This window comes from Piliocolobus tephrosceles, chromosome 3 (genome assembly GCF_002776525.5).
Source record: "Piliocolobus tephrosceles isolate RC106 chromosome 3, ASM277652v3, whole genome shotgun sequence".
Lineage (NCBI taxonomy): Eukaryota > Metazoa > Chordata > Mammalia > Primates > Cercopithecidae > Piliocolobus > Piliocolobus tephrosceles.
In genome coordinates, this window is record NC_045436.1 from 101,059,454 (window position 1) to 101,079,088 (window position 19,635).

The 19,635-nt window shown below is 38.4% G+C and overlaps 1 protein-coding gene across 5 annotated transcripts in view; it reads left to right on the forward strand.

Moving 5' to 3' along the window:
- The window catches only part of ABCG2 (ATP binding cassette subfamily G member 2 (Junior blood group)), a 139,355-nt gene extending 121,906 nt beyond the window's left edge, over positions 1-17,449 (forward strand). For 4 of the 5 annotated variants that reach the window (XM_023198088.2, XM_023198090.2, XM_023198089.2 and 1 more), the window contains 7 exons: positions 186-268; positions 6,126-6,215; positions 8,305-8,429; positions 10,127-10,281; positions 12,110-12,199; positions 13,063-13,148; positions 15,341-16,017. In XM_023198088.2, the coding sequence (XP_023053856.2) occupies positions 186-268; positions 6,126-6,215; positions 8,305-8,429; positions 10,127-10,281; positions 12,110-12,199; positions 13,063-13,148; positions 15,341-15,488 (777 nt within the window). In that variant the 3' untranslated portion in view covers positions 15,489-16,017. Of the gene's footprint in view, positions 1-185; positions 269-6,125; positions 6,216-8,304; positions 8,430-10,126; positions 10,282-12,109; positions 12,200-13,062; positions 13,149-15,340 lie in introns of all 5 variants that reach the window. The other variant, XM_023198085.2, reaches the window with a different exon arrangement.
- The last annotated feature ends 2,186 nt before the right edge of the window (positions 17,450-19,635 follow it).

The following is a 19,635-nucleotide window of genomic DNA, read 5'->3' on the forward strand; positions in this document are numbered from 1 at the left end:
TAAATAACGTATGCTGTTTTATTTTCTCCCAGGGACATTGGTCAAGCCATTGAGTGTTTATCTTAATGGCGAGATCTGATTATGTAACCATATATATTATACTAATAAATTGTGTGTATAAGTTTTTATCTCTAACTGAAACTCTTTCCTTTTTTTTTTTTTTTTGCATTTTTCTTTTTGAAAAGATCATTGTCACAGTCATACTGGGACTGGTTATAGGTGCCATTTACTTTGGGCTAAAAAATGATTCTACTGGAATTCAGAACAGGTAAGTAAATGCTTGGATCTTGATTTTAAGAAAGTGCTGTTACTTTTTTCAATCTTATGAAAATCCATTAAGAATTTGAATTTAAGACAAGTATAGTGTAAATGTCATTCTTTTATTGAGGGTAGGATGAGTCAGTTTATTTTTGAGACAGAGTCATGCTCTGTTGCCCAGGCTGGAGTGCAGTGGCGGGATCTCAGCCCAATGCAATCTCCACCTCCCGGGTTCAAGCAATTCTCCTGCCTCAGCCTCCCAAGTAGCTGGGACTACAGGCACCCACCACCATGCCCAGCTAATTTTTGTATTTTCAGTAGAGACGGGGTTGCACCATGTTGGCCAGGCTGGCTTTGAACTCCTGACCTCAGGTGGGTCCGCCCACCTTGACCTCCCAAAGTGCTGGAATTACAGGCATGAGCCACTCCACCTGGCCCAATTATTTTTAAATATACCATTCAGTGGCATTAAGTACATTTACATTGTTGTGCAACTATCACCACCATCCAGCTCTAGAATTCATTTCATCTTCTCAAATGGAATATCTGTACCCATTAAGCAATCACTTCCCATCTCACATCTGCCTCTCCTAACCCCTGGCAGTCATCATTCTACTTTCTGTCTCTGAACCTGACTACCCTAAGACCCTCATATAAGTGGAATCATACAGTGGATATTCATTGGTAACTGGCTTATTTCCTTTAGCATATTGTCTTTATGGCTCATTCATGTGGCATGTGTCAGATTTCTTTCCTTTGTAAGGCTGAATAATATTCCATTGTATGTGCATACCACATTTTGTTTTTCCATTCATCTATTGATGGAAACTTGGGTTGCTTTCACCTTTTGGCTGTTGTAAACAGTGCTCCCTAGGTCCACAGAGATCTCTTTCAGCCAGGTGTGGTGGCATGTGTCTGTAGTCCCAGCTACTTGGGAGACTAAGGTGGGAGGATTGCTTGAGCCCCGGAGTTCTAGGCTGCAGTGAGCTATGAGCTATGATTGCACCACTGCAGTCCAGCCTGGGGTGACAGAGTTTGACCCTGTCTCTTAAAAAAACAAACAAAAAACCCCCCCAAAACTATTTTAGTTCCTGCTTTCAGTTATTCAGATATATACCCAGAATTAGAATTTCTGGGTCATATAATCATTCTGTTAATTTTTCTGAGGAACTACTGTACTGTCTTCCACAGTGGCCATACATTTTACATTCTTACCAGCAGTGCACAAGTGTTCCAGTCTCTCCATGTCCTTACCAACACTTTTCTTTTTCTCCCTTTTAAACAGTAGAGACCCACTGGATCTTCGGAGAAATGTCTATTCAAGTCCTTTGCCCATTTTAAAATGGAATTGTTTGTTTTTTTTGTTGTCAAAGGAGTGCTTTATATTTTTGAGGAGATATTAATCCCTTTTCAGATACATGATTTGCAGATATTTTTCCCCACTCCCTGGGTTGTCTTTTCAGTGTTGACGGTGTCTGTCCTTTGATGCATAAACGTTTTTAATTTTGATGTAGTCCAGTTGATCTGTTTCTTCTTTTGTTGCCTGTGAACTAATATCTGTCACTTTTTTAATATACGTGTTTGACTTAGGGGTATGGTGGGGGTGGGACTCAGCTTTTCCTGTTATATGGTTAGCACTTTTGTTAGTGTTGTGATCCTTACCTAGTTTCAGTCACAATGGGCCCTTTAAAACCTCATTTTATGAGGAGACTTTTTATTGATATGTTGTGTTCTGAACGTAAGCACTCAGGAATTTCACAGCCCTCAGAGTTCTGGTTATTTCATGTATGGAGAACACTTGTGGCAGATACTGTGCTCCGTAGTGCTTGCTGTCCATAGTCTCAGGTTACCACCCCGTAATTTAGAGGAGGTGGATGGTAGCATCCCCATTTTACTATTTTGATGTCCGGAAAAGGCTGATTGTTTTTTAAAGAATAAGCATAAAAGTTGATTCATCACTCAAGTAAAATAAATTCTTTTGTACGGAATCAGATAGTGTTACTCTACAATGAGACTATTATTAAACAGCCGTTTGCCAGAGTGATGTCATTGTTCATGCTTTTCCTTTCTCTGAGGCCTGAGGTATCTGGATTATTTCCAGACTTGCTAGTAGTTGATGGTTTGTGTCCCATGTAGATGCCATTTCTTAACCCAGCACAGAATATATCACAGGATCTAAAGGCTGTGGGCCTTTTATATTGTGCAGGAGGAAGCATTTGGAAAGGACGTGGAGTATATGGAGTAACCTGGTCCTCAAGTGGAACTTTAAAGAGGACTGAAAATCTGGCCATTAAAGCTCTTGGTAGAAAAATCCAGAGAAATAAAGAAGAACTTCAGGTGTTTCTTCAGATGTTTTCTGGAGAAATAAGGCATTCATCTTATTTTAATTTGTTTGTTTTTGAAACAGAATCTCACAATATTTCCCAGGCTGGTGTGCGGTAGTGCAGTCATAGCTCACTGCAGCTTTGAACTCCTGGGCTCATAATTTGTGTTTTTGACTTAAGCTTGCTATCATTTTTTTCCCCAAAGCTCTAGGGTACATGTGCAGGATGTGCAGGTTTGTTACATAGGTAAATGTGTGCCATGGTGGTTTGCTACACCTATCAATCCATCACCTTGGTGTTAAGCCCAATATGCATTAGCTATTTTTCCTGATGTTCTTCCTCCCACTGCCTCCCATTGACCCCACTATCATTTTTTAAATAAGCATTTGGACTACGTTAAAGTGGCCTGTGTGTATGATTTAATCCCTCCTGGGATGATTAATGATTTATTGATTAGGAAAAAATGTTTCAACATCATCTCTGGAAACAGGTTCTCAAAGTTTTGTTCAGGGGTGAATATTAGTACTTCATAATTTAAAACTGCTTGGAGTCCAGTGGTTTAGTTCTCTTCTTTGGGGATGAATTCTCTGAGAGAGGAAAGCACTCTCTGCTCTTTCTCTAACCTGTGTAACTGAGAAACTGGGTTTTAATCATATGTAGAGTATGAGCATCTTTGAATTAATAGCTACCTCTGGAATAACTGCTTTACAGAGTTGTGGTGATAGCTAAACAAATCAGTGTATATTAAGGGAAAAGGTATACTTTAAAAATAGTATTTGGATCCAGTCATCTCACTTCTAGATATTTACCCCAAAGATGTGAAAGCAGTTTGTCAAAGAAATTTCTGCACCCTCATATTTATTGCAGCATTGTTCACAATAGCCAAGATACGGAATCAGCCTAAGGGTCTGATTTGATAAAGAAAATGTGGTATATATACACAATGGAAAACAAAAGAAATTTTGTCATTTGCAATAACATGGATGGAACTGGAGAATATTAAGCCAAGTGAAATAAGCCAAATACAGAAAACTAAGCACAGAAATGTCACATAATCTCATTTAACGTGGAATCTGAAACAATGGAACTGAAAGAGACAGTAGAATGGTGGTTACTAGAGGCCGGAGGGGTGTGGAGAATGGAGAGATGATGGTCAAAAGGTGCAAGACCTCAGTTACACAGGAGGAATAAGGATTTTTCTTTGGAGATACATTGCACAATGTGGTGAACACAGTAAATAATAACATAAATTTCAGAATAGCTAAAATTTAAGATACTTTTACCACAAAAAATAAATGTTTGAGGCGATGGATGTGTTAATTAGCTTGATTTAATTATTTCACACTTATGATTCATGAATCATATCACTTGGTACCCCACAAATATATACAACCATAATATGCCAATTTATAATTTAAAAATCAAAATAAAAAATATTCAGACTAATAAGTAGATATAACAGATATGGATTACTACCTTGAAATAATTAGAATGAATGAATTTCCTTAATAAGAAAAAACTGTGTTTAAAATAAATTTTCTTAGGATTTCGAAGGAATGTTTTCTTTGTCTACTTTTTCAGAATCATTATGAACATTACTGTACTGATAGATATAAGACAACAAATTGAATTCAATCTTTACTATATTCCATGTTCTGAAATTAGCTTTTTACATGATATTAGGTTTGTGTGCAGAAAGTGAGATAACTGCATGTCTACCAGGCCTGGCTATTTTTCATTCATTTTAATTATATGTAAATACTTTTAAAACTGTTCTGTCTGGGCACCGTGGCTTACGCTTGTAACTGCAGTGCTTTGGGAGGCCGAGGTGGGAGGACTGCTTGAGGCCAGGAGTTCAACTCAGTTGCAGTGAGTTTATTATCATGCCATTATACTCTAGCCTGGGTGACCGAGGGCAACTCTGTCTCTAAAAATAAAATAAAACAAAACAAAAAAGACCCTAGCCTGTTCCCTTAGATCTTTGTTCTTTAGGTATCTATGGACTCTTTTTTTTTTCTTTCAGTGTAATTGTGTTGTTCACTTGGGTTTGCATTTTTAAAAATGTTCTCTTCCTTTTACGCCATTTAAATGATGTGTCACTTACCTCTTTTTCCGTTTCAACTCACACCCTCACTGTCAATTATATTGTTTTGTTATGGTGTTTCAGGGATGTTGGCATGCTTTCATAAAATTCATATTTGTATCAAAGTGTAGATTAACTTAGCATTTTCCTTTTTATTTATTTATTTATTTTGAGACAGTGTCTCGCTTTGTTGCCCAGGCTGGAGTGCAGTGGCGCAATCTCAGCTCACTGCAACCTCCACGTCCCAGGTTCAAGCAATTCCTGCCTCAGCCTCCTGAGTAGCTGGGACTACAGGCACCTGCCACCACGCCTGGCTAATTTTTGTATTTTTAGTGGAGACGGGGTTTCACCATGTTGGTTAGGCTGGTCTTGAACTCCTGACCTCATGATCCTCCTGCCTCAGCCTTCCAAAGTGCTGGGATTACAGGCGTGAGCCACCACACCTGGCCAACATTTTCCTTTTTAACTCTCAATTACTTCACTGAGAAACAAGCACTAATAATGTTCCTTTTAATTACGATGCACAAATTAGATGTTTCTTTATCAGTAAGTGTCACTTGGTTTCCTCTGAGCACTCTGGAAACCTCATAGAGGGCTGGCTGTCTTAGCATGTCAAGGATAATGTCACGGCCTTGCTGATGGTGGTGTGCTGCATGTAGATTATGCACATAATAAGGGGTTGATTGAGGGTTCCCTTCACTATCTTTCATTTTGCTTCCACATGACTTAACATTCTTTGTTCAACTTTAAAATCAAAGTGACTAATTGAATATCTTAATCTTTGCGGACTTTATTTAGCTTACCACTTCTCTGTTTGTACATTAGGAATGATACTTGGCATTTTTGTTAGTTAAAATTATGTGTTGGCCTGGTTGCCATACCAAAATACCATAAAGCAGGCGGCTTAAACAATAGAAAGGTATTTTCTCTCAGTTCTAGTCTGAAAGTCTGAGATCAGGATGCCAGCATTGCTGGGTTCTGGTGAGCCCTCTTCCTGGCTTGCTAGACCTGCCTTCTTGCTGTTCCTTGTGTGGCAGAGCTCTGGTGTCTCTTCCTATTAGGACGCTGTTTCCGTTTCACTCTCCCCACCTCCCTATCCTGGAACTTCATCTGAACCTAATTACTTTCCAAAGGACCCATCTTCAAATACCAACACATTGTGGGTTGGGGCTTCGACATACGAATTTTGGTGGGGGGAGACGCAATTCAGTCCACAACAATCCAAGACTGTGAATTTCAAAATTAGCTATAATATGTAGTCCCATGGGTACCACTGTGGAGACATAAGAGATGGGGAGAGGCTTGATGGGGTTCACGCTTCCCTGTTTTAACCAGAACAGTCTCCCTTTTTTCCTGCCTAACTTTATACACTGTCATTTGTGGAAAGAGTTTTGTGGGTAGAAAATCTATCTAAGAATGCTGAGTTGACTGTGGTGCTTTGGTTCCCCTTTTCATGGCAGAGCTGGGGTTCTCTTCTTCCTGACGACCAACCAGTGTTTCAGCAGCGTGTCGGCCGTGGAACTCTTTGTGGTAGAGAAGAAGCTCTTCATGTGAGTAGGTCTTTGTTCTGGGAACAGGGCTGTCCAGCCGCAGGGGCTGTTGGTTAGACTGATCACATCTGGAGTTGGGGACCAAGGATGGGATCCTGAGGATTACCAATATTTTTTAAAATTTATTTTTAAATTGATGAATAAAAATTGTGTATATTGATCATGTGCAACATGATGTTTTGAAAATATGTATAGGGATTACCAATATTAATTAAGAAAAAGCAGCCAGGGATAGGGAAGAAAATCCTGAGCCTTTGGGACCTGATATCCAGAGAAAAGAGTTTTTCTAGATTTGAGTACGGTCAGAAAATCCAAATGTTGGAGAGAGCAAGCAATAAAGGGACTGTTTGTTTTTAGTAAATACTGATGACTTTCACAAGAAAAGTTTGAGGGGCTTGGTAGAGATTAAGCAGCAACTTGGAAGTGGGGAGATTAAGTTGATGAAGAGTGTGACCATGCTTAGCCCTCAGTGGACCAGGGAAGTGGCATGAGCCAGAAGGCATTCTTACAGTAAAGAGCAGCCTGGTTTAATTTCTTGTATTTTCCCCCTTTTTTTTGTTTTTTGTTTTTTGAAACAGGGTCTTGCTTTGTTGCCCAGGCTGGAGTCCAGAGACATGATCATGGCTCATTGCTGCTTTGGCCTGCAGGGCTTACGCAGTCTTCCCGCCTCAGCCTCCTGAATAACTGGCATGCCTAGCAATTTTTTTTTTTTTTTTTGAGGTTGAGTTTCACTCTGTCTCCTAGGCTGGAGTGCAATGGTGCGATCTCGGCTCACTGCAACCTCCGCCTCCCAAGTTCAAGCAATTCTCCTGTCTCAGCCTCCCAAGTAGCTGGGATTACAGACACCCGCCACCACACCCAGCTAATTTTTTTGTATTTTTAGTAGGGACGGGGTTTCGCCATGTTGGCCAGGCTGGTCTCAAACTCCTGACCTCAGGTGATCCACCCTCCTTGGCCTCCGAAAGCACTGGGATTACAGGTGTGAGCCACTGCACTGGGCCACCTGGCTATATATATATTTTAAATTTTTTGTAGAGACAAGGTCTCACTATGTTTCCCAGGCTGGGTATTTTTCAAGGATGGATCACATTTGCCCAAATGTACATGTCACATGTAAGAATTATTAGAAAGGGAGAGAATGAAGGAGGTGGAAGAGTTTGGAATTGTGGGAGAAAGATGTCAGGAAGAGGAAAGATTACAATTTGATAGTTGACAGGGATGTATGGCTGGAAGACATGATCATTGAAAGAAGACCTTTTTCGGCTGGGCACAGTGGTTCACGCCCGTAATCCCAGCACTTTGGGAGGCTGAGGCAGGCGGATCACAAGGTCAGGCATTCGAGACCAGCCTGGCCAGCTTGGTGAAACCCCGTCTCCACTAAAAAAATACAAAATTTAGCCAGACATAGTGGCTTGCTCCTATAATCCCAGCTACTCAGGAGGCCGAGGCAGGAGAATTGCTTGAACCCAGAAGGTGGAGGTTGCAGTGAGCCGAGATTGCACCACTGCACTCCAGCCTGGGCAAAAGAGCAAGACTCCATCTCAAAAAAAAAAAAAAAAAAAAAAAAAGGAGAGAGAGAAAGAAGGTCTTTTTCTTTTTTTACCTTGAGAGTAGAAGAGGTAAGAAGAGCTTAGTGATCTGAAGCTGCACTGGGGGACTTGGAGAATAACAGGCCACCTTCCTAATCAGAAACAGGGAAAAAGAAAAGCTTCTATTCCTACCAAAATCAGCTACTGAAGTGCTGTTCTTCAAGGAATGCCAGCGTCGAAGAAGGAAAAGCATTCTTTGAAGAGAGGGAGGATATGTGGAATCTGTTCCCCTGGACTCAGTGTTCAGGAGCTAGAAGGAGCAATAGGAGGGAATTGTGTCATGAGAAGAGGGGCTGTGCACAGAGCTTCATGGGATGCTGTCCCAGGGAGGCTGGCACCCAAGGTGTTCATGGGCATGCATAGTGGGTCTAGCTCTGATGATGTGGGAAACTGGCTTGTTCCACCCCTGCTGTCAGCAGAGGTCTATAACAGGCAGTCTAGCCTGCTCTGTGGCTTCTTAAACTAATCTGGGATGTATGATATGTATTTTTGTTCTATAGACATGAATATATCAGCGGATACTACAGAGTGTCATCTTATTTTTTTGGAAAACTGTTATCTGATTTAATACCCATGAGGACGTTACCAAGTATTATATTTACCTGTATAGTGTACTTCATGTTAGGTAAGTAAGTAACAAAACAAAAAAGGACATGTCTTTAGTCTTGCCTATGGGTGAAGTCAGTTGTGCCTTGCAAGCATGTTTTTGATTCTCAAAACTTTATATAAACCAAACCATGAGAAAAGGAAACACTTGTCCATTTTGCACTCTCTGAAATAGTTGTTCACTGTCAACTATTTTTGTCAAGACTGTTTCCCAACTGAACTTTTTTGTTTGTTTGCTTTGTTTTGTTTTTTTGAGACATGGTCTTGCTCTGTCACCCAGGCTGGAGTGTGGTGGTGATCATATCTCACAGCAGCCTCAACCTCCTGGGCTCCAGTGATCCTCCTACCTCAGACTCTGAGTAGCTAGGACTACAGGCACACATAAAGATGGAGTTTTTGGTAAAGATAGGGTCTCACTGTGTTGCCCAGGCTGGTCTTACACTCCTGGCCTCAAGTAGTCCTCCTACCTCAACCTCCCGAAGTGCTGGCATTACAGGAATGAGCTGACATGCCCAGCCTGAACTTGTAAAACCACTTATAAAACTATACTTTACTGAGAGATGCTTGTGTTATACACAAACATGGAAAGAATTTATAAAACTTTGAGACTATGCTGGAGAAGCTGGGATATTTATAACCTATCTATGTTTTCTCTCTCTCTCTCTCTCTTTCTCTCTCTCTCTCTGTCTCTCTCTCTCTCTATATATACACACACACACACACACTTAGAGATATATAGAATGATTAAATATACTTAATCTCTTAGAGATATATAGAATGATTAAATGTGTGTATATATATATGTATTTATTTAATATATATTCCCCATCCCTGCTTCTTTAATGAGAGAAAGACAGTGACTTTTGGGACTTGCTAATTTAAAAAAAATACTTGTTTGACAGATGTGGAGATTCATTTGTGCATTATACTCAGGCTTCACTCCAGGCTCCTTGCATCTGATTTCCATATATTTCACTGATACATGCACACACACACACACACAACCCCCAGAAATATCTATTTTGACACTACAAGATAAGAACTACTGATTGAGCTTAAACCTTCCATTTGACAAATAATAGGTGTGTCCTAAACAATCATGGTTAGGATCTAGATCTCCAGACTCCTGATTGGTGTTCTTGTGGCTGTTTCAAATCTTCAGATTGTATTACCTACAGTATTAGCTCACTACAGTTTAGAAAGCAGTTTATGAAACTTAATTTAGTCCCATTTCAATCCAGAGTGATGTGGTAATCTGTCTAGGGAGGCTTGGGTTATGGAGGCCCCCTGCTCCTCCCCCAGATACTGTAACCATTGTGAGGTCATGCCAGTCCCTTCACTCACACAGTTACAGCACACAGTGAGTAATGTGGGGACGTATGGGCAAATGAATGTGCTATTGATGAGTTTCCTGTGAAAAGAGAAGGCAGTTGAATTTTGGCTAGTTGTACTTCAGGAATTCAGAAATTGTTCTAATTATACATAATGGCACATAAGTGTTATAAGGACCAGTGCTTATGCAGTTCTGTGAGAACTTCATGCACTTACATGGACGGAAACAACATTGGAGACCCAGGGTGGTTGGAGAGTGGATGACTTTTTTTCATTCTGATACTAGTTTCTTAAAATATTAGTGTTAAATTTGCACAATAAGCAATCCCAAACATATGGTGACCTAGGCAGTTGGGTTAACTTCTTCTTCTCTTTCTGACTAAGGATTGAAGCCAACGGCAGACGCCTTCTTCATTATGATGTTTACCCTTATGATGGTGGCTTATTCGGCCAGTTCCATGGCACTGGCCATAGCAGCAGGTCAGAGTGTGGTTTCCATAGCAACTCTTCTCATGACCATCTCTTTTGTGTTTATGATGGTGAGTCTGAATTGTGTTTCCTCTGAGAAGGAATTGTTTTTTTCCTTCATTTCTTCCTGCACATTCACTTGTCATGTAAAACCTGTTCTGAGGATTCTGTAAATGGGACTCTGCTTCGAGGCCATCTAATGAAATAGATTATGTTAGAGAATATACTCACTTTCCTCTTTGCCCTTATCCAATCTTTTTTGCTACGTTCTAATGTAGTTCCAATAATTTTAGTTAATATTGTTGCTAATGAGCTTTTAAAAAGTGTTTCTTGGTGACATATTATGAAACCTTAATAAATTGGAATTTCAAAAACCAGAAAACATTTGATCGGCAGATTCTCTTGAGAATGACAGATTATTTGCCCGACTTTCATGCTGGTGTTAGAGAACTGCTAGCTAATTTTATTTTTTACATTTTTAATTTCTGTTTTAAAAGTTCCCACATACAGCTTGTTTACCCACCAGCAGAGATGGTTTGGTTGGATTTATAATACTGTTTTCCAAGACACACGTTAAGCCTCATAAGAAGCAGAACAGAGTATGGTGTGAGTGGTCTATTTTGGCTCCCTCTTGTATTTTGAAAAAGAGTGTTTTAAAAATATTGGAAAATTGGGAGAGTTCACACGCTACTAAGTACCTCCTTTCTGGGTTTTGTTCCTGACATTCAATATGTTTCTGCTTATCTTTTTTTTTTTTTTTTAATGGTTACTTAATTCTAATCTTACATGCCCCTAGATTTTGCACTTAGAGGAATCAACAGTTGAACGAAACCAGTTACATTTTTTCCCTTTCATCATCATACTTGACAGGAACATGTCGTGTCTGCTAGAGTAGGAATAGATGCCTTTAAATAAAAATAATTAGCACAAACTCTTGCCAGAGTTTAATTCTTCCATTTCTGGACTTGAAAAATGCCAATGCAAACGTTAATGAGAAAGTGATAAGGCTTGTTTATATTTCCCATACTGTCATCCAGCAAATACAAATGTTTTGGTTGGTTTATTGTTATTTAAGGATTTCTACACAGAACATTAAAAACTAGTCATAAAACTGTATTTTACTCAGAGATGGCTGCGTTATATGCTAAGCACTTGGTCAGGTCAAGTTTGAATATATATAGTCATACCAGCAGCATCATTATTGTTATGTATATACCGGTATGCTTGTGGTGGCAATTAGTTCTCTTGTCAATCTCCAGCAGGTCTTCCTGGCATCTCCATTGTGCTACTGCTTTTTGGCAGCTTTAAATGATAGCGCTGATCCTGTTTATACTCTGCCTCTTGCCACATTATACTCTGTATCAGTTCTAGACTTTGGGTTATGTTAAGCCTGCATTCAGAACCTCATATCCTTGCTAAAATCATAGGGATATAGACTGCAAACCTTTGTAAATACCAAATCTTATGTGAAGTGTGGTGGGCGTGTGATGCTCAGGATTGATCTGGTATAGGTTCTTCCAATGCCAGGTGTATTGGTGAGCACACATAGTGGTTGTGTCATTATAATAGTCAGTGCTTCTTGACCTTCCATTGCATGCAGTTACAAATAAAGTTGAGTACATAGTCTTGACAATTGAGGATCTTCCGATTAAATGGAATATCTAATATGTATTAGATATTTTGTCCTTTAAAACCATAAATGACTTCAGCTATATAGAGATGTGCACATGCAGAGGAGAAGTGTTTAGTGAGTGTCTAGAGTAAGTGGAAAAAACTTCAAGAAAGACTTGGTTTTAAAAGAAATACTTACAAAGTGGTAGGGACTTGAAGAGGGTATTCTCTAGAATTCTGCATGAAATTACTCAAGCAGTCTTGACTCTTAGTATTTGCTTTTTGTAGATTTTTTCGGGTCTGTTGGTCAATCTCAGAACCATTGCATCTTGGCTGTCATGGCTTCAGTACTTCAGCATCCCACGATATGGATTTACGGTAAGTCTTCCTTGTCTGTCGTTGTGACTGCGTTCCCAAGCTAGGAACAATGGAAATCAAGCTTCCTATTCTCATTTCCCTGACCATGAGCTGTGAAAGCCTCCCATCCAGAAACCTTTTAGGAGCAAGGAATGAGAATTTCCTGTTAGCCTTGGTTAACACATGGCCGGGGAGTCATTTGCTATTTTCCTCAGTCATCCTTTAAAGGGCTGAAGAGTGGGGAGATACCTCCTAGTAAAGGAGAAAGATTGACTAATTGATAAAAAACATATTGTTGCATTTCAGTTCAATAAGGAAATAAATGAGAGGATGGGAGACTAGAATACATATGTTTATAATGAAAGGAAAATTAGAAGAACAAAGACCATATAATAAGCATAGTCATATTGACTTTTGCAAGCTCATTAACTCCAAAGTAAACTGTCTGTGTCTTAGTGTAGTATAACCAAGCTTCTAACTTCCAGAAATTACAACTGGTTCTAATGAAAACAAACAAGAACAAAAGATTGTCACTGTAAATTAACAATACTCATTAAGCACCACTGTATCGTTTTAATTAGAATGTTTATGGGGTTACAAAACTAGGGAGAGAAGGAGGAAGGAGCTATGGTGTAATATAGCCAGAGGTCTCCCGCTTTGGCCAAATACTTTATTTCTTTTGTATTGGAAACCAAAATTCCAACCCCAGGCTTCTTGATTGCCAGGGAAAATAACATTAGTTGGTTTGGTGAGACAAAGACTGTGAATATGTTTTCAGAAATAACAATAAAGATTAAACTCAGAGGGCATGATTATGATAACTCTTTGGAAACTTCTTGAAATTTAAAACTGTTTACCTTGCCCCGCTCCCGCTTGTGTTATAGGCTTTGCAGCATAATGAATTTTTGGGACAAAACTTCTGCCCAGGACTCAATGCAACAACAGCAGACAGTACTTGTAACTATGCAATGTAAGTTTGTGTTCAGTGTCAAAATGGGTTTTGTTACTACCATGGTGTGATGTAGAAAGGCCACCGGGCTTAGATCTGTATGAGTCCTTCCAGGGGTACTGAACTTTTCCGAGCCTATGTTTTCTCATCCATAAAGTGAGTTGTGCGTGAATGCACGTGAACATGCAACACAGCCCCTCAGTATTCTGCTGCAGTAAAAATTGTCTTTAACGTGCAGCAATGTTTCTTATGTTTGTTTCTTATTGTTTGTTTTGGGCCTTTTAAAAGATCCTTTTGATATTTCGATTGTGGGTTTGAATTCTTGGTTTTCAGAGCATTTGAGATTGAAGTGAAGGGTTTTGATATTTTATCAAGGGCTTATGGTCACTGAACTGTATGGATTCTATGAAATCTATGGGTCCACGAGCTCACGGATACTTCTGAGCCCAACCCATGGACAGTAGTAAGAATAAAATAGGCAGCAATAGCACAAAGAAAGTGAACATTTCTCTGCCAAGATCCTGGCACTTCCACTGCCTCATGCATTTGGAAGACATCATGAAATCAAAGGCCGCATAATCATGTGGTAGTGTTTTAAATTAACTTGAAGTATTCCCTATCAATCAATTTATCCTCTAAAAAAACAAGAAACACTTGAGTAAGTTGAGGAAAAAAAACATTTTCACATAATGTTAAATAGATTCTAATAACACTAGATGATATTGTTTTAAGAATTTAGTAACACGTTCCTTTTCTATGATTGCTAATGGTTTGATTTTGATACATAAATTAATGAGAGAAAAGAGAATGTTGATATGATCCTAAATCTCCTGAATGTTCAAGTAGAATATAAATAATTCTTAATAACAAGACAAATTACTCTTTTCAGTTATTCACAGGAAATCCTCTATACAGAGAGGTTTTCTTTATTCTGTCCCTCTCTTTTGGCTTGATCAGAGTGGTCAGGATGAAGTGGATGGGAAAAGTGGGACCAGATAAGGAGGAGCCACCATGGGCTTCATGGTAAGGGAAGATGAGGCTTCATCCTCAGAAGGCAAAGGAGGAAGCTATTCCTTTTTTTTTTTTTTTTAAACGGAGTCTCGCTCGGTCGCGAAGACTGTAGTAGGGTGGCACGATCTCTGCTCACTGCAAGCTCCGCCTCCGGGGTTCACGCCATTCTCCTGCCTCAGCCTCCCGAGTAGCTGGGACTACAGGCGCCCGCCACCTCGCCCGGCTAATTTTTTGTATTTTTAGTAGAGACGGGGTTTCACCGTGTTAGCAAGGATGGTCTCAATCTCCTGACCTCGTGATCCACCTGTCTCGGCCTCCCAAAGTGCTGGGCTTACAGGCGTGAGTCACTGCGCTAGGCTAAGAGGAAACTATTCTTATAGTAAAAGAGAGTCTATGTATGTTTTTGGAATTGCTGAATTCCAAAGAGTTGCACAAAAATGGTATGAGGCAGTAACTGTGGCGGTCCAAGGTATTTTTAGTATCAGGTGCTTTCCTAACCTGTGGCAAGGAGTTCATCCTACTCTACTCTAGCTGCCACTTAAGGCTTAAACCTAATAGCTGAGTCTGCTGGGAATGTCTTGTACCTGAGTATCTGTGATGCTCATCACAGTCTCGGTGTAAGAGCTGACAGAACGTGACTTTGGCAGGAAAGCCATGCACACCTCTTTTCCTGGTTTTGGAATTCTTAGCCTGTGTTGTTTTTTATGGCTGTTTGCAAGGGTAAAGAGTACTGTAAGAGCTTTGATCATCTTAGTAAGGGTCATAGGTGTCATCTGTTTAAGCGGATGTTTTCTTTATCAGGGATAAGTGAACTATTACTTGATAAATGTTTCTGCCCTTTGGAGAGAGTAGCATTACAGATTTGGAAACCAATACATTTGAGTAGGCTAAAAAGTCGGTGATTCAAAGTATGACTCTGTAAACCTGGTCAAGTTCCTTAAACCTTAGTCTCCTCATCTTTGAAGTGTGTACAATGTCTATCACATTGGATTGTTTTAGGAATTAACTAAGTTAGGATCATGTTGCTTGTTAGTGTCTAGCAAAATTGTAAGCACACAATGACTATTAGCTATGACATCTGAAGGAATAATCATTAAAGGCTTGGTTGACTTTTAGGCTCCCTTAAGAAACAGTGGATATACTGAGTAACATTTGACAGATGCTAGGAATGAAGTTATATTCTTTTTTCTGTTGAATTTCAGATGTACTGGTGAAGAATATTTGACAAACCAGGGCATCGATCTCTCACCCTGGGGCTTGTGGAAGAATCACGTGGCCTTGGCTTGTATGATTGTTATTTTCCTCACAATTGCCTACCTGAAATTGTTATTTCTTAAAAAATATTCTTAAATTTCCCCTTAATTCAGTATGATTTATCCTCACATAAGAAAGAAGCACCTTGATTGAAGTATTCAATCAAGTTTTTTTGTTGTTTTTTGTTCCCTTGCTGTCACACTGTTGCACAACAGCAGTTGTTTTAAAGAGATACATTTTTTGAAATCACAACAAATGGAATTAAACATGAAAGAATCCAAGATATCATGTATTGCATATTAGTTCATCTCCTCAGACAGTAACCATTGGGAAGAAATCTAGTCTAACTTATTAACCTAAAAAAGGAGAATTGAATTCTGGAAACTCCTGTCTCTGGCATTTGTTTCCTCATCTTTAAAATGAATAGGTAGGTTAGTAGCCTTTCAGTCTTAATACTTTACGATGCTGTGATTTGCCATTGTTTAATAAATGACAAATGTATTAATGCTATACTGGAAATGTAAAATTGAAAATATGTTGGAAAAAAGAGTCTGTCTTATAGGGTAAAAAAGCCACTGTGATAGAAAAATCTTTTTGATAAGCACATTAAACTTAATAGAACTTACTGATATTTCTCTCTAGTGGTATAATATCTCAGGAATCTTGGCTGAGAGTTTTGAACTATAGGTAGAGTAGAGGTCCATGAATAGAATTCTTGCACTATTTCTGGAACATTCTAGCTGTGGGAGGTCACGTAACCTTCTTGGGGTAGTTCAGTGGTTTATAATCCAGGTGTGTGTCAGAATCTTCTGAGGAACTTTGCTAAAATACAAAAGTCTGGCCTCTGCCTATCTGCAGTGCATAAGTATCTCCAGATCTACCTTCATAAAGGAATCTGACCACTCCTGGATTTGGTAATTTCCAAGATCTTTTCCAGCTCTGGAAATTTTACTTAGGATTTAATAACTATTACATCTGTCCCTGCGTAGGTTTTCTTTCCTACTTATATACCTTATTTCTATATGTCCTTTTCATTCTAACCTTCATCAGTAATAGGGAAATATTTTAATTTTTTTTTAGTTGAAGGGTATTGTACCAAAAAATATAGTTCAGTGAATTATGTGCAACCACCAATGCAGGTCAGGAAATAGAAGATTGTAGCACACAAAAGCCCACTCAGCCACTCTCCCAGTCACTGCTTCCTTTCTTACCCCTGCATTATTTTTGAAATGACACTTGCTGTATTCCCCTATGTTGCTGTTATGAGAACATTGCTACAGCCAAGTGTTATGTTTCTGTGTGCATAGGTTGATACTTAATTCTCTCCCCACTTTTTAATAAATTAAAAGAATTTGGAAATAATTTTGGATTGACAGAAAAGTTGCAAAGATAGTGAGGAAAGTTCCTGTCTACTCTTTGCCCAGCTTCCCTTAATGTTAACATTTTATATAGCAAGGTGCATTTGTCAAAGCTAAGAAATTAACATTGGTACAATCACTGTTAATTAAACTGCACACAATATTCACATTTCACCACTTTTCCACTAATATTCTTTCATTGTTCTAGGATTCAATTCAGGAGACCACAATGCATGTAGCCCTCTTCTTTAAAAATAAATACTTTTCAATACTTACAGGAATTAAGTGAGCTGGGGCATCACCGGTGTGTAGATGCCCTGAGACTGGTCATCTTGGAATTCATTTAGTTTGTCAGTGGGTGCCCTGACATTCTGTCGCAACATCAATTTGGGAACATGGCATTATATTTTTATCTTTGAACTTTTTTCTTTTTGGATGACATTTGATTAAGGCATCATCTTGGAACACATTATCTTTTTTCTTGGTTATGTGATCATGAAGATTAATCAGTTTTTCCTGTTCTTGGTATAATTCCTGCTTTTCACATACCTATGCCTTACAGTTCTCTGTATATACCCTTCCCTTATTACACAGAGAGAAATATCTATCTATACTTTTTACACAAGATATACTTTAGAAGAAACAAAATAGCCAAAATGGTTAACAACTACTTTTTAAATAAATGAGAATTTAATTATATCCTGTTTTATGTATCCTCTTTTTATGTTAAAATTGCTTTTATATACTTTTGTTGTGGTAAGAACCACATAACATAAAATTTATCATCTTAACCATTTTAAAATTAAGGAACTTTTAAAAAAGTATGGTTTATTTTCTTATAAAATAGAAATTTATTTAAGGATATAGATATCCATATATATTATATATACCTTGTATATTATATATATTCTCTATTTTATATCCTATATATCAGGATATATATATTATATAGGATATATATCCTATATATAATTCATATCTTATATATTATATATGGCTATATATATCCTTAAGTAAATTTCTACATTATAAGAAAATAAACCACACTTTAAAAAACGTTCCTGGGGCCGGGCGCGGTGGCTCAAGCCTGTAATCCCAGCACTTTGGGAGGCCGAGACGGGCGGATCACGAGATCAGGAGATCCAGACCATCCTGGCTAACACGGTGAAACCCCGTCTCTACTAAAAAATACAAAAACTAGCCGGGCAAGGTGGCGGGCGCCTGTAGTCCCAGCTACTCGGAGGCTGAGGCAGGAGAATGGCGTAAACCCGGGAGGCGGAGCTTGCAGTGAGCTGAGATCCGGCCACTGCACTCCAGCCCGGGCGACAGAGCGAGACTCCATCTTAAAAAAAAAAAAAAAAAAAAAAAAAAGGTTCCTTAATTTTAAAATGGTTAAGATGGTAAATTTTATGTACTCATTTTATGTTTTTTATATATATATATTCTTTTGATTTTATTTTCCCGGATGTCAGAACTAATCTATAATGGAGACAAATTAATGTGGTTTAACATAAAATAAACCTCAGTTAAATGAATATAAGTTGCTATTTGTACTGTTTATACATGTATACTATCTATATTGCTTTGCATTCTTTAGTGGCAATATATAGTGTTTTATGATACCTCACTATACTGTGTCTAAAGAACTTTTCTTTTGGATGTGGCAGCAGAATTATAAAAGGTCATTGGCTTGACAACACCTGCAAGTCATCACAGTATTTTAAAAACTTTTTTGATTGGTTTTCACAGTAAAAAAAAAAAAAATACTTTCTATTACAGCCCATATTTTTGCACATGCACAAAAATATAATCCAAACAAGTTTCTTGTGGTGCATTCTGAAAGATATTTTTAAAATAAGATTTGAGTAAATCTATCTTTTAGGTCTATCAATATAATGAAGCAAATATGCAATCAAGAAATACATGTTTTCAAAGTTATATAATTATATCCATCTCTTTAATTATTTTTAGTGTCCTGGTTTGATAATTTATGTGCTTATGCTGGGATTATTGCTCTCCCTACCTCACATGGATATCAAAAGGACTAAGTAATTCTTAGTACTTTTTTTTCATTTCATGTTCTTTGTTTTCATAGAACCTTACATTCCCCGAATTCCTTTATGCATCTGTAAAATGAGAGTTTCTTCTACCTTTAAAGTTCTGTGAATGCATGGATATTTACATTTTTTTTTTTCAAATAACTTCAACAAGAACAGCCAATTTGACTTTTTCAGTGTCCACTAAATTTCTCAGTGAAACCCTATAATTTATTTATTTTGATTTATTACAAAAATTTGAATTGTCTGTCATTGCAGATTCAGACTAAAGTTGCTAAGATCAAGGAAGGGAGGGTGGTCTTTTGTTTAAAAAGGCATCTTGCCATCTGTGTTTCTGGTTGGTCTTGTGTATATTTTTTTAAAGACTTTGTTTTGGTTGGTGGAGGCAGGACGGAGGGGAGTTCATTATTCCTGTAAACCAAGGGTTGACAGACTTTGAGAAGGGCCTGATAATTTGTCTCTCGGGGTCTTTTATTTTGCTCTTTGCCTCTTTTAAAAAACATAACTTTATAAAAAAGTTAAAAACCATTTTCAGCAATGTAAAACCTCTACTTAACTGGAGGGCTGTACATCACAGCCAGTGAACACCAGCTCTGGCCCAGAGGCCATTGTTTGCAGAGATGCCTGCTGTAGACAGTTGTTGTTCCTGCTTCATGTGAGACTGTGTTAATATGCTGATAAACCAAAGTTCTAAGAAATCTGTTGTAATTTTAAATTTCAAGATATTATATTGAAATCCTTTTTCTTCTTAATAGAACAAACACAGTGCTTCTTGATACTTCATTCTCTCCCCCACCTTTCTGCCCTGCTTTGACAAAAAGCGAAAAG